We start from the raw sequence: 11,873 nt of genomic DNA, 5'->3' as shown, positions 1-11,873 counted from the left end.
GAGAGGCCCATAACATCCTAGGAGACCCGCATCATGAGGATGGCCCACTGAAAAAATACTAGGCTCAGCCCAAGAGGGAAGCCTAGTACACCAGGATCAGCCCCAAGAGAAAAGCCCAGTTCGACCCAAGAAGGAGGCCTGGCACAAGGCCTACCGGACCTCAAACCCACCTTTTAAACCCAACCCAGGAAAAGGAAAGCGTCTCCAAGAAGATGGACTCCTTGACCCTGTTGCGTCCTTGACAGGAAGAAGACTACACAATCTGGGCGTCCATCAACCAGCAAATTCAGGCACACGATCGAGGGTTCAGCGGAAGAAAGAAAACATGTCGTATCAAGATAAAAGAGGAAATTAGCTTGAATATAAACGACGTCGTCAAAGGTAAGAAGGAACAGCTCATCCAACGGCTCCAATTGATGTTATCCAACAGTCTTCATCCAATGCTCTGTTTCCTCAACAAATAGCACTCACACCAGACCTGCAGAACGCATCTCTCAGCTCCACCACCTCCATTTTTAACTTTTTTCTGTTTAGAGTTTTGTTACAACGTTTGGGTATTCGTGACCCTATAAGAACTCATGTAAATCCCAGTTTTGGGGAACTTTTATGCAATTATTCCCATTTTCCTAGCTCTAGTCTACGCAACCTTCTCTATCTTCTTCTTCTCTCTCTTTGCTCCCACGAATATCATAACATCCGATATCTAGAGCGGGCTTTCGTCGGCCTGGCTATACCTTTTTTTTTCCATGGTGGATGGAACACGCATGAATGAACTTATGGATATGCAAAAGAAATAGGAACTATGGCTGATGGAAGAAAAATCCAAACGGCAAGTACATGAACAACACGTTCTCCCACCCCACGATCTGATTCGGAGTTATGAGGCTCCCATGGTTGTTTTCCCTCCATTTCCAACATTGAGTTCCCAAAATTTAACGGCGATGAGCCGCGAGGTTGGATTAGAAAGTGTTAGTGTTATTTTCAGACCGTTTACACCATTCCAGAGGATCAGCGGGTATCTTTAGCCTCTATCCATCTCTATGGCCGAGCTGAATTGTGGTTCCAAGGATTAGTGGAAAAGGGGTTGCCTACTTGGCAGCAATTTATCGAGGCAGTGTATGAACGGTTCAAAGGGAAAGATCCAGGAGCTGTTTTGGGTGAATTCAATACGCTAAGGCAAGGTACCAAGTCTGTAGAGCAGTACTTAGAAACTTTTGAAGAACTCAAATCCCACGTCATGATCTTTCGTAGTAATTTTCCTGAATCCTACTACGTTACCTGCTTCATCAATGGGTTGCGTCCTGATATCAAGGGACCAGTCATTTCCTTACGCCCAACTTGACTCGATCAAGCCGTGGCTTTGGCAAAAAACCAAGAAACTACTGTCAGCGCAATTCTCCAGCTAGCAAACCCAAATTCCAAACCTTGGCCTAGTTCTAAACAATTCTCTGCACCTAAACCCACACACAATCCAATGTCACCTAAACTCCATCATTCACCTCCAAAACCCATGTCCAGAAAACAGAATCCTCAAGTCCCCATTCCCAGAAACCTCACGAGGCAGAAATGCAAGCTCACTGAAGTAAAAATCTATGTTATAACTATGATGAAGCCTTCTGGTTGGGACACAAATGCAAGCAGCAGTTTATGTATTGTATCCTCACTGAGGAAGAGACAGCTATGCACGGACACGAAATGCAGATTTTAATGATGGAGGGAGTACCCACTGTTTCTTGGACATAGATACCTCTAGTAAGCTGGGATGCGCCTTAGAGAAAACCATTCCTCTTGTGGTCAGTGTAGCAGATGGGCGAGAGATGATCAGTCACTGGTATTGTCCCACCTTTGAGTGGGAAATACAAGGCCAAGCGTTCACTTATCCTATGAAGGCTTTAACACTAGGAGGATGTCACATGGTGCTAGTAGGGGATTGATTACGACTCTACAGCCCCGTGGAGTATGATTACAATACTATGACTGTAACAATTTCTCATAATGGAAAAAAATAGGGGTTCCAAGCCTTAACACAGAGGGCTGAGCTGCGAATGTTATCGGTGAAGCGTATGAGTAAATTGGTGAATGCTGGAACTTATGGATTCGTAGGGCAATTGCACGCCATCTCTGCCCACCCTCCTTTTCACAACAAGCTTAATTACATAGCAAGATGATCTCTCTAAGTTTTTGGCTGATTTTTCTGATATTTTTCAAGAGCCTCAAGGCTTACCTCCTGCTAGACAAATTGAACATAGAATTATGTTAAAACAGGATGCTATCCCAAAGAAAATGCATCCATACAGGTATTCGTACGCTCGAAAGGGCAAAATCGAGGCTATAGTAAAGGGAATGCTGAAGGATGGGATAATCAGGCCAAGCCAGAGTTCGTTTGGGTCTCCTGTTTTACTGGTAAAGAAGAAGGAAAACACTTGGCGCATGTGTGTAGACTACAGATACTTGAACAATCATACCATTAAGATACTTCAACTTTTGGACGAATTGCAAGGAGCTTGTTATTTCTCGAAAATTGATCTGCGCTCAGGGTATTTTCAGATACAAATGGCTGGCAATGATGTCCCAAAAACTAGTTTTGTTACACATCAAGGACACTACGAGTTTTTAGTAATGCCCCCTCAACCTTCCAGTCGTTAATGAATGTGGTCTTCGCCCCTATCTTCGTAAGTTTATTTTGGTGTTCTTTAACGATATTTTAGTGTATAGCGGGACCTGGAATGACCGTTTGAAACACTTGCGCATCACTCGCGAATTGCTCAAGAAATAACTAATTATATGCTAAGCGAAGTAAGTGTGATTTTGGGAAGGAAACCATTGAGCACTTGGGGCATAACATAATGAAGGAAGGTGTGTCTACGGATCCCAACAAAATCGATTGTATAAGGACTTGGCCTCAGCCTAAAAACGTCAAAGAATTAAGAGGATTTTTGAGTTTAACCGGCTATTATAGAAAGTTCATCAAGCGATACGGGATAATTAGCAAGCCCTTTACAGAATTATTAAGAAAAGATGGGTTCAAATGGACTGAGGAAGCTGCTGCTGCATTTGAAAAACTGAAGCTTGCCATGACAACTGCTCCAATTTTAGCACTACCAGATTTCACAAAAACATTCATTGTTGAGACGGATGCCTGCGATAAAGGAATAAGTGCTATCCTTATGCAAGAACAACAGCCCATAGCGTACATTAGCAAGGCGTTAAGCCCACGGAACCGAGGATTATCAGTTTATGAAAATGAGTTTTTGGCGATTTTACAGGCAGTCAATAAGTGGAAACACTATCTAGTAGGATGTCACTTTATCATAAAAACTGACCACCAAAGCCTCAAACATATTTTGGAGTAAAAGGTTGACAATGCTCTTCAACAAAAATGGATTGCTAAGCTTTTGGGTCTCGATTACGAAATACAATACAAAAAGGGGCAAGAAAACAGAGCAGCAGATGCCTTGTCCCGCAGAGAACAAGCCGAGTGTTCCACCATCACTGTGGTTATTCCAAACTGGGTAACAGAAGTGTAGCGGAGCTACAACAATGATGACGAATTGCTCCCCATCCTGCAAGCTAAAGCTGTCCAAGATGCATCCTATCCCACCTACAAGTTACAAGGGGGAATTCTTTGCAAAAATCACAGGATATGTGTGGGGAAAGGAATAGGGTTGCGAGATAAGATCATAAGTGTGCTACATGAATCTGCCGTTGGAGGACACTCGGGCATCAACGGCACTTATCAGCGTGTTAAAAGCATGTTCCACTTGCCACTAATGAAGGAAGATGCAGTTCGTTGGGTCCAAAGCTGTGACGTTTGTCAACGTTCCAAAGCGGAACATGTGCCTTACCCTGGGTTGTTGCAGTCGCTAACCATCCCTTCCCAAGCTTGGGCTTCCATTTTCATGGATTTCATAGAAGGTTTGCCAAAATCCGAAGGGAAAGATTGTATATTCGTCGTGGTGGATCGCCTCACTAAGTACTCTCATTTTTTGGCCTTAACCCACCCCTTTTCCGCTGAAACTGTAGCTCGCATTTTCATGGACCATATCTACAAGCATCACGGGCTGCCGGTTAACATTATTTCAGACAGAGATAAAGTTTTCAAAGGCTCTTTTTAGAAAGAACGCTTCAGATTATTGGGAACAACTCTCAGCCTCTCCACCGCTTACCATCCCTAAACTAACGGACAAACGGAATGAGTGAACCAATGTGTCGAAAATTACCTGCGTTCATGTATCACCTTCGACCTAAGCTATGAAACAAATGGCTTTCTCTCGCAGAGTACTGGTATAATACCAATTTTCACACAGGATTAAGGCTTACACCATTTCAGGCCCTCTATGGGTATTTACCTGGTCCACTTACTGTTGATCCGTATATTCCCACAAGTCAGCCAGAGGTTGAAGAATACTTGCGGGAGCGAAGCAGATTTCTGGAGTTACTTAAACACAACTTGGCTGAAGCTCAAAACCAAATGAAAACATACGCCAACAAGCGTAGAACAGAAAGGAGTTTTGTGGCGGGAGATTATGTGCATTTGAAGCTCCAACCATACCGACAGAACACTTTGCAGCTACAGAGGAATTTGAAATTAGCACCAAAATATTACGGGCCCTTTCAGATTTTAGAGAGGATATGCGAGGTTGCTTATAGGCTTAAGCTTCCACCCTTAGCAAATATCCATCCCATATTCCACGTCTCACTCCTCAAAAAGAAAATCGGATACAAACACACACCTGCACCTGTATTACTTGACTTCTCTAATCTTGGTGCTTGCAGGGTATATCCAGCTAAGATATTGGCCAGGAGTCTTATTTCCAGGAGGAATTCAGTTGTTCCACAAGTTCTGATACAATGGGAGAACTATTCCGAAGCAGAAGCTACTTGGGAGGATTATTACGATATGGCTGCCAAGTTTCCAGAATTTGATAAGGACCCTCAAGGGCGAGGGTCGAATTCACCAGGAGGCAATGTTGTGTCCTTGACAGGAAGAAGACTACACAATCTGGGCGTCCATCAACCAGCAAATTCAGCCACACGATCGAGGGCTCAGCGGAAGAAAGAAATGATGCCGTATCAAGATAAAAGAGGAAATTAGCTTGAATATAAACGATGCCGTCAAAGGGAAGAAAGAGCAGCTCATCCAACGGCTCCAACTGATGTTATCCAACAGTCTTCATCCAATGCTCTGTTTCCTTAATAAACAACACTCACACCAGACTTGCAGAACGCATCTCTCAGCTCCACCACCTCCATTTTTAACTTCTTTCTGTTTAGAGTTTTGTTACAAGGTCTGGGTATTTGTCACCCTATAAGAACTCATGTAAATCCCAGTTTTAGGGAACTTTTATGTAATTATTCCCATTTTCCTAGCTCTAGTATAAGCAACCTTCTCTATCTTCTTCTTCTCCCTCCTTACTCCCACGAATATCATAACAGACCCAAAAGGACTCCTTGCAGAAGTAGAAGTCCTCCACAAACTAAAGACGTGCTACTCAAGTCAAGTAGGAGATAAGATCGTGCCTTATCCCCAAATTTTTGCCCTTCTTTTTTGAAAATGCACTCACAAACAGAGTCTCTACAGAGAGGGACTCCTCTATAAATACAAGCAGCATCCCCCCAACAGACAGACCTTCAAGAAGCTGAAAATTTTCGTGCTATTTCGCTGCAACTTTTGCTCACGAAATCCTTATTTTTATTTCAATTTATCATTTCAGCTCCCTCAACAAAGACGCCTTCTTCAGTTCTCCAACAGAGACGCCTTCTACAGTTCTCGAATAGGAACACCTTCGATCCCTCTATGGGGACTCCCTCCAGAATCTAGGAAACCACTCTCTATTCTTACGTTAGCATTCGAATTGCACTCTCAGCATGATTTCTCTCACGAAATTGCTTACTCTATCATGATTTCTCATTATATTTTATTTCTTAAGATTAATTTTCTCTTAAATCCGATACTAACTTAGGCGTCGGAGTGCTATCGCTTTTTTTACAGATCCCTTTGGCATTTGCTTCGGCCCAAACTTTAGTCCATATCAATTGGACCCGTGCGTTTTTTGAACGCATCAATATTTATATATTCAAATGTTATTGACTTGATTAGATGTTGGATTCATTTAAATTAATAATTTTCATGAGCGAAGTGATAATCATATTGATGCGTGCAAAAATAGCACAGATCCAACGAGCTTGGACCTTCGTTTGGGATTTAGACCAACAAGTGTAAAGACTTGGAAATGGAACCTGCAAAACAACACGTCAGTACTTCGACACCCAAGTTAGTATTAGATTTAAGAGAAGATAATCGCAAAAAGTAGATCAAAATGAGAATTTGAAATATGATAATCAAATTATAAGTGAAATTCTGTTAAGATCGCAAGTGGAATACTGGATGAAAATTGAAAGCGATATTCACGAAGCCTGGAGAGTGTCCCCTGCCTAGGGAGCCAAATCTATATTTATAAAGGGGTGCCCCATGTCATGGGAGTCTTCATGTCTTCATTAATTTTTGGAGGAACAGGATGCGGGTGATTTAGATAGACTGTAATTTGCCTTTATCTTCTGTTAAACTTGACTTTGACCGTCTATCTTTGGGTTGAAGGAAACCTCACCAGTGAGGACTCCTGGCTACCAGGGAATCCTGGCGGCCAAGGAGTCGAAGCTTCTGGGGAGACCTCCCTTGCCCCTTGCCTTCCACGTGGGCGAAGAGACATTCCAAGTGTGTGCCACATGGGGGTGACTCGGCGTGTTTGGACCGGTCATCTTACTGGGCCATGCTCTTAGGCCGAATCTAGGGATACCTTGGGCTCCTACCCTCCTTTATATGCCGTTAAACTTTCTGGGCCATTGGGTTTGCTTGTGTTGGGCAGCCTCGAAAGTTTTATTTTGGCCATGCACAACACATATAAATATGGTTAAGTTGGTATTTATAAATTAATATAATTGACAATGATTTATGCTATAATTGTGATATATATATATATATATATGTCTTTGTCTAGTTTATATATCTTTAAAGATTGTTTGGCTTATTTACTTATTGGGTAAAATTTTATTCTTAATATTTTAAATTACTAGTTAGAATTAATGTATTTGAAACTATTTTTGCAAGTCTGCTTTTTAGTGAATAACTTTTAAACTTAGAAGAAAATTTATAGCTCACTTAAAATTTATGTTGACATAACTTGCAGGATCATCTTAATTTATTTTTCTAATGTAAATTGGGTAAATAGAATTTTCAGTTTAATACGCTTCTTAGAAAATATAGAAAAATATTTTTTCTAATAATAAAAATTAAAATTAATAAATATGACTATTAAAAATAATGATAACAATTGACACTAAATTAAGTTCAAATAATTTTAATGCATTTAGATTTTTATAGAAATATCAAAAGAGAAAAATATATCTCATTTGAAATTCAAGTTGACATTTACAATATTTTTTAAGTTTATTTTTTTGGTGTAATTTGAATAAGAGAATAATTTTTTTCAGTGTTAATAGCAATTTATCCCCCCGTGATATTGAAAACGAGCACATTACCTCCCTATGAAAAAAATATAGAAATTTACCCCATGTACTTTTTAAAATGAAGCAATTTACCTCCTTATACAGGGAGATCAATTGCTTCATTTTAAAAATAATAGGGGGGGTAAATTTTTGTCTTTTAAAAAATATAGGGAGGTAAATCACTATATATTTTTTCATAAGGGGGTAATTTGCTCATTTGTGATATTGTAAGGGGGTTGCTTGCATTTTTTTTTCTTTTTTTTTTTTATTTTAGGTTTTCTCAAAAAATAAAGAAATAATATTTTTGATAATATAAAATAAAATTAATAATATGGCTTAAATAAAAGCATATCACCATGTAACCACGGGGCAAATGCTAGTTATACTTTAAGCTGGCGCCTCCTCAAGCGCAAATACAATGACACCCGTTAAGATAAATTACATTGACATTTCTTTTGAGGATATTTTTATAACTTTTTAAATAACAAAGAATATTTGTATAATTAAACCTTATTTTAAAAAGTGCCTATTTGACTTATCTTTTTTTAAATTTTACAATGTGGCATTGTCACATATGTACTTCTAGGTATATATTTGTAAATAGATTATTCTAGTACTAAAAGAGGAGTAATTGTAGCGAAGCGACCTCCATACGCATAGCAACCTCCATACACACAACGACCTCCACATGACAACCTCCACGTGATCTCCACACGGCAACCTCACCACCAGCGACCTATTTATCCTTACTGTTTATATGTTCTGTGCTTTGCAGTTAGTTAGTTTGTTACATTCTTGTTATAGCTAGTCAGTTAGTTTGTTACACAGTTAGGCAGGTTGTTAGGGTAGTTAGTTTCTCTCTTGTATATATACTGGTCATTTACTGTGTATATTCTGATTGATTTTTTTTAGTAATACACTACCCTTTTTTTCACCAGAAATACCCTATCATGGTTGCAGTGTTGTGGTTTTACTTTAGCAATTTAAATGGTATCAGAGCCTTCATTTGAAGGACTCTGCACACCCAGGACAAACGATTTTTGGCATAAAAATACATCGTCGATAATGGCAGACCTTTCGGCGATGGCGGAGACACAAGGGCACACTCTACGCGAACGACTGTAGCTTCATGGGTCTGACCATCCTGGGATGGTGTTGGTGAGTGCCCCACTTATTGGAAACAACTATCTAAATTGGAGTTTTGGTATTAAGCGGGCTTTGCGTACCAAGATGAAGTTGGGGTTTATTGATGGAACCTCTGTCAAACCGATACTAGCGATCCACACTTCGAGCAGTGGATTAGGGTGGACAGCATGGTGACTACTTGGCTACTCAATTCTATCTATAAGGATATAGTGGAGGCATTCATGTACACTAAATCCTCCAGAAGTCTTTGGTTGGATATAGAGCAACGATATGGAGAATGAAACGGGCCACAATTATATCAATTGTAAAGACTAATATGTTGTATGACACAAAGGAACTCATCATTGTCAACATACTTCACAAATATGAGGCGACTGTGGGATGACATGGGTGAGTTAAAACCATTACCACAATGCAATTGCAATGGGTGCACCTGTGGTGCCTGGGAGCAGTAGCAAAGGCAGCAGCTATCACGCAGCTCATGCAGTTCCTTATGGCACTCAACAAAGTATATGATGGGGTGAGACTCCAGTTGCTGGTCATGGATCCTGTGCCCTCTATTAATAAAGCTTACTCCATAACACAGTGTGTAGAGAAACAGAAATGGGTGCAGATGGAGTTGGGAGACAATGTGGAGAATGTGGCTTTATCTGTAAGAGGAGGCCTGCGATATGACAAGAAGAGATTTATCCTAGATAAATGCACCCAACACTGGGCGCATTGTGACGAAATATGGCACAACAAAGAGACCTGCTTCAAAGTTCACGGCACCCCTGAGTGGTACAAAGAGCTGGTGGATAAAAGAAAATGGGACGCAGGTGGAGCACGTGGGTTTGCTGGGGAAGTAGCGACCTCCAAGGAGACTCAGTCACGACCTGACGTGAATGAGGAGTTACTATAGGAGCTGCTTAAACTTTTGAGAGCTCGAATTCAGCTTGGTGAGCCGGGAGGCTCAGTTCGCATCGATGACTTTGCAGGTCTGGACACTGCCCTTACGAGCTCTGGAGCTAACCTTTTATCCTCTTAGATTGTAGATATGGGGGAAACGAGTCATATGTGTGGTAATTCCTATCCGCTTGAAAACCTAACCCCTCTATCTCGACCAACCCAAATACACCTCCCTGATAGATCCACCAAACTGGTTACCCATTCCGGGACCATCATTTTGCACAAAAACTTCACCCTCACTGATGTACTGTTAGTGCCTTCCTTCAAGTTCAATATACTCTCAATCCCTAAAATTTGCTCCTCACTACCCATTGAGGTCGTGTTTCATGCTTCTTGTTGTGTGTTTCAGGACCAGAGGACTAAGAAGACCATTGCGGTGGGAAATCGAATTGGGGGCTTATATTATGTAGATGATTCATCTTTTCATTCCTTTATCATTAACTCTTGTCTTTCATCTCGACTTTGTAATACTTCACTATGGCCAGGAGGCTAGGTCATCCGTCCTCTAATGTACTCAAACATATCCTGTTTATCAAAGATAACATTTCTTCAGTAGATGAATATTGTGATGTATGGCAAAGCAACATCGTTTGCCTTTCGCTCCTAGCACTACTCACTCCACTAAAACTTTTGAACTTTTACACAGATTTATGGGGACCTTGTTCCCTTAGTTTGCTGACTGGGTGCCACTATTTTCTTACATTTGTAGATGATTTAGTCGTGCGACATGGACCTTCCTACTCAAATACAAACCACAAGTCCCTCAAACTTTAACTAACTTTCTGAATATGATCAAAGTCCACTTTCAAGCCAGAGTAAAATACATTCGTTCAGATAATGGATCTTAGTTTACTAAGCAGCGATGTAGCTCGCTTTTCCACTCTCTTGGGATAATCCACCAAACCTCATGTTCTTACACTCCTCAGCAAAATGGGGTCGTAGAACGAAAACATAAACATATATTAGAAATGGCCAGGGGTCTTCTTTTTCAATCACAATTAACCACTCAATTCTGGGGGGAAGCCATTCATACAGCCACATTTCTCATAAACAGATTACCCACTTCTCTCCTTAAGTGGAAAAGCCCTTATGAAGTTCTCTACCACAAACCACCCGACCTCACACAGCTACGTATATTTGGCTCTCTGTGCTTTGCAGCTAACACCTTGCCTCATAAACGAATGTTTGACAAAAGAGCCTCCAAGTGCATCTTCCTTGGTTACTGCCAGACAAAAAAGGCTTATAAGGTTTATGATCTTACCTCTCATGTCCTGTTTACCTCTAGAGACGTTTTCTTCCATGAGCACTCTTTTCCATATAGCGACCTTGCCTCGCCTTCGGCATCTTTTGCTTTGCCCCTTCTGTTTTGCCCCTTTCTGTTGATGACCTGGATCCTCTTGACCCCATGAGCAACCCTGCCTCTACTCCTACCGACCCTATCTCTCCTCCTGCCGCAATCACCCCTTCCTCTGTTCCTTCTATGCCACCCTTTGTCTGACTTCGCCGGTCACAGCAACCTCACATTAGGCCTTCCTGGTTGTTAGACTATGATTGCCACTGCGTCCCTTCATCTTCTTCCTGCATCTCTGCATCTGATAGTGTTGCACATTCTAGTTTTGTTGCCCACTTATCTACTTTGCAAGAGACTAAAAGCTATCTGCAAGCTTGCAAGGACAGGAATTGGGTGGAGGCTATGTCTAAAGAACTAGATGCACTTGCGGAGAATAAAACTTGTATCCTCACCCTTCTGCCACCAAGGAAACGTACAATTAGCTCTCGTTAGGTCTACAAGCTGAAACTCCATCCCGATGGGTCCGTTGATCGCTATAACGCCCATTTGGTGGCGAAAGGTTATAATCAAATTGAGGGTGTCGATTACTTCGACTCTTTTTCTCTAGTTGCTAAGGCTACCACTGTCCACATCTTTCTCGCATTAGCAGCCTCCAACTCTTAGCCCCTATTACAGCTTGACCTCAACAATGCCTTCCTACACGGTTTTCTAGAGCAGGATGTTTATATGGATCCCCCTGAAGGCTTCCTTGGCGTTTTCGTTGGGCAGGTCCGCAAATTTCAGAGGTTGCTATATGGGCTCAAACAGGCCTCTAGGCAGTGAATTTAGAACTCACTACCCAGCCGCTCGCTTTTGGGTTCCATCAGTCTAGTCATGAGCACTGTCTCTTTGTTAAGCGATGTTCCAGCGACTTCACTGCCTTGTTAGTTTATGTGGATGACATCCTCCTCACTGGGTCGTCTTCCTCTATTCTAGACTCCGT

The 11,873-nt window shown here is 41.3% G+C and overlaps 1 protein-coding gene across 1 annotated transcript; it reads left to right on the top strand.

Annotated features, from left to right (window-relative positions):
- Positions 1–2,846: 2,846 nt before the first annotated feature.
- Positions 2,847–5,095, top strand: LOC148786910 (uncharacterized). Its single transcript, XM_088885012.1, has 3 exons — positions 2,847–3,266; positions 3,528–3,915; positions 4,308–5,095. The coding sequence occupies exons 1-3, from the start codon at positions 2,847–2,849 to the stop codon at positions 5,093–5,095; spliced, it is 1,596 nt and encodes a 531-aa protein (XP_088741138.1).
- Positions 5,096–11,873: the final 6,778 nt, after the last annotated feature.

The sequence above is a fragment of the Sesamum indicum genome, linkage group LG9, assembly GCF_026168435.1.
Source record: "Sesamum indicum cultivar Baizhima isolate 11 linkage group LG9, ASM2616843v1, whole genome shotgun sequence".
Taxonomy (NCBI): domain Eukaryota; kingdom Viridiplantae; phylum Streptophyta; class Magnoliopsida; order Lamiales; family Pedaliaceae; genus Sesamum; species Sesamum indicum.
The sequence above is the reverse complement of the archived record's forward strand: the minus strand, read 5'-3'. Positions and strand labels throughout refer to the sequence as shown.

Bases quoted from the DNA above. Each gene is read 5' to 3' on its own strand.
- LOC148786910 (XM_088885012.1), top strand. From the start codon at position 2,847: ATGAAGGAAGGTGTGTCTACGGATCCCAACAAAATCGATTGTATAAGG. The intron at 3,267-3,527 runs GCAGTCAATAAG...ACAGAAGTGTAG, and splicing joins AGTTTTTGGCGATTTTACAG to CGGAGCTACAACAATGATGA. The intron at 3,916-4,307 runs GTTTGCCAAAAT...ATTTTCACACAG, and splicing joins TTTCATGGATTTCATAGAAG to GATTAAGGCTTACACCATTT.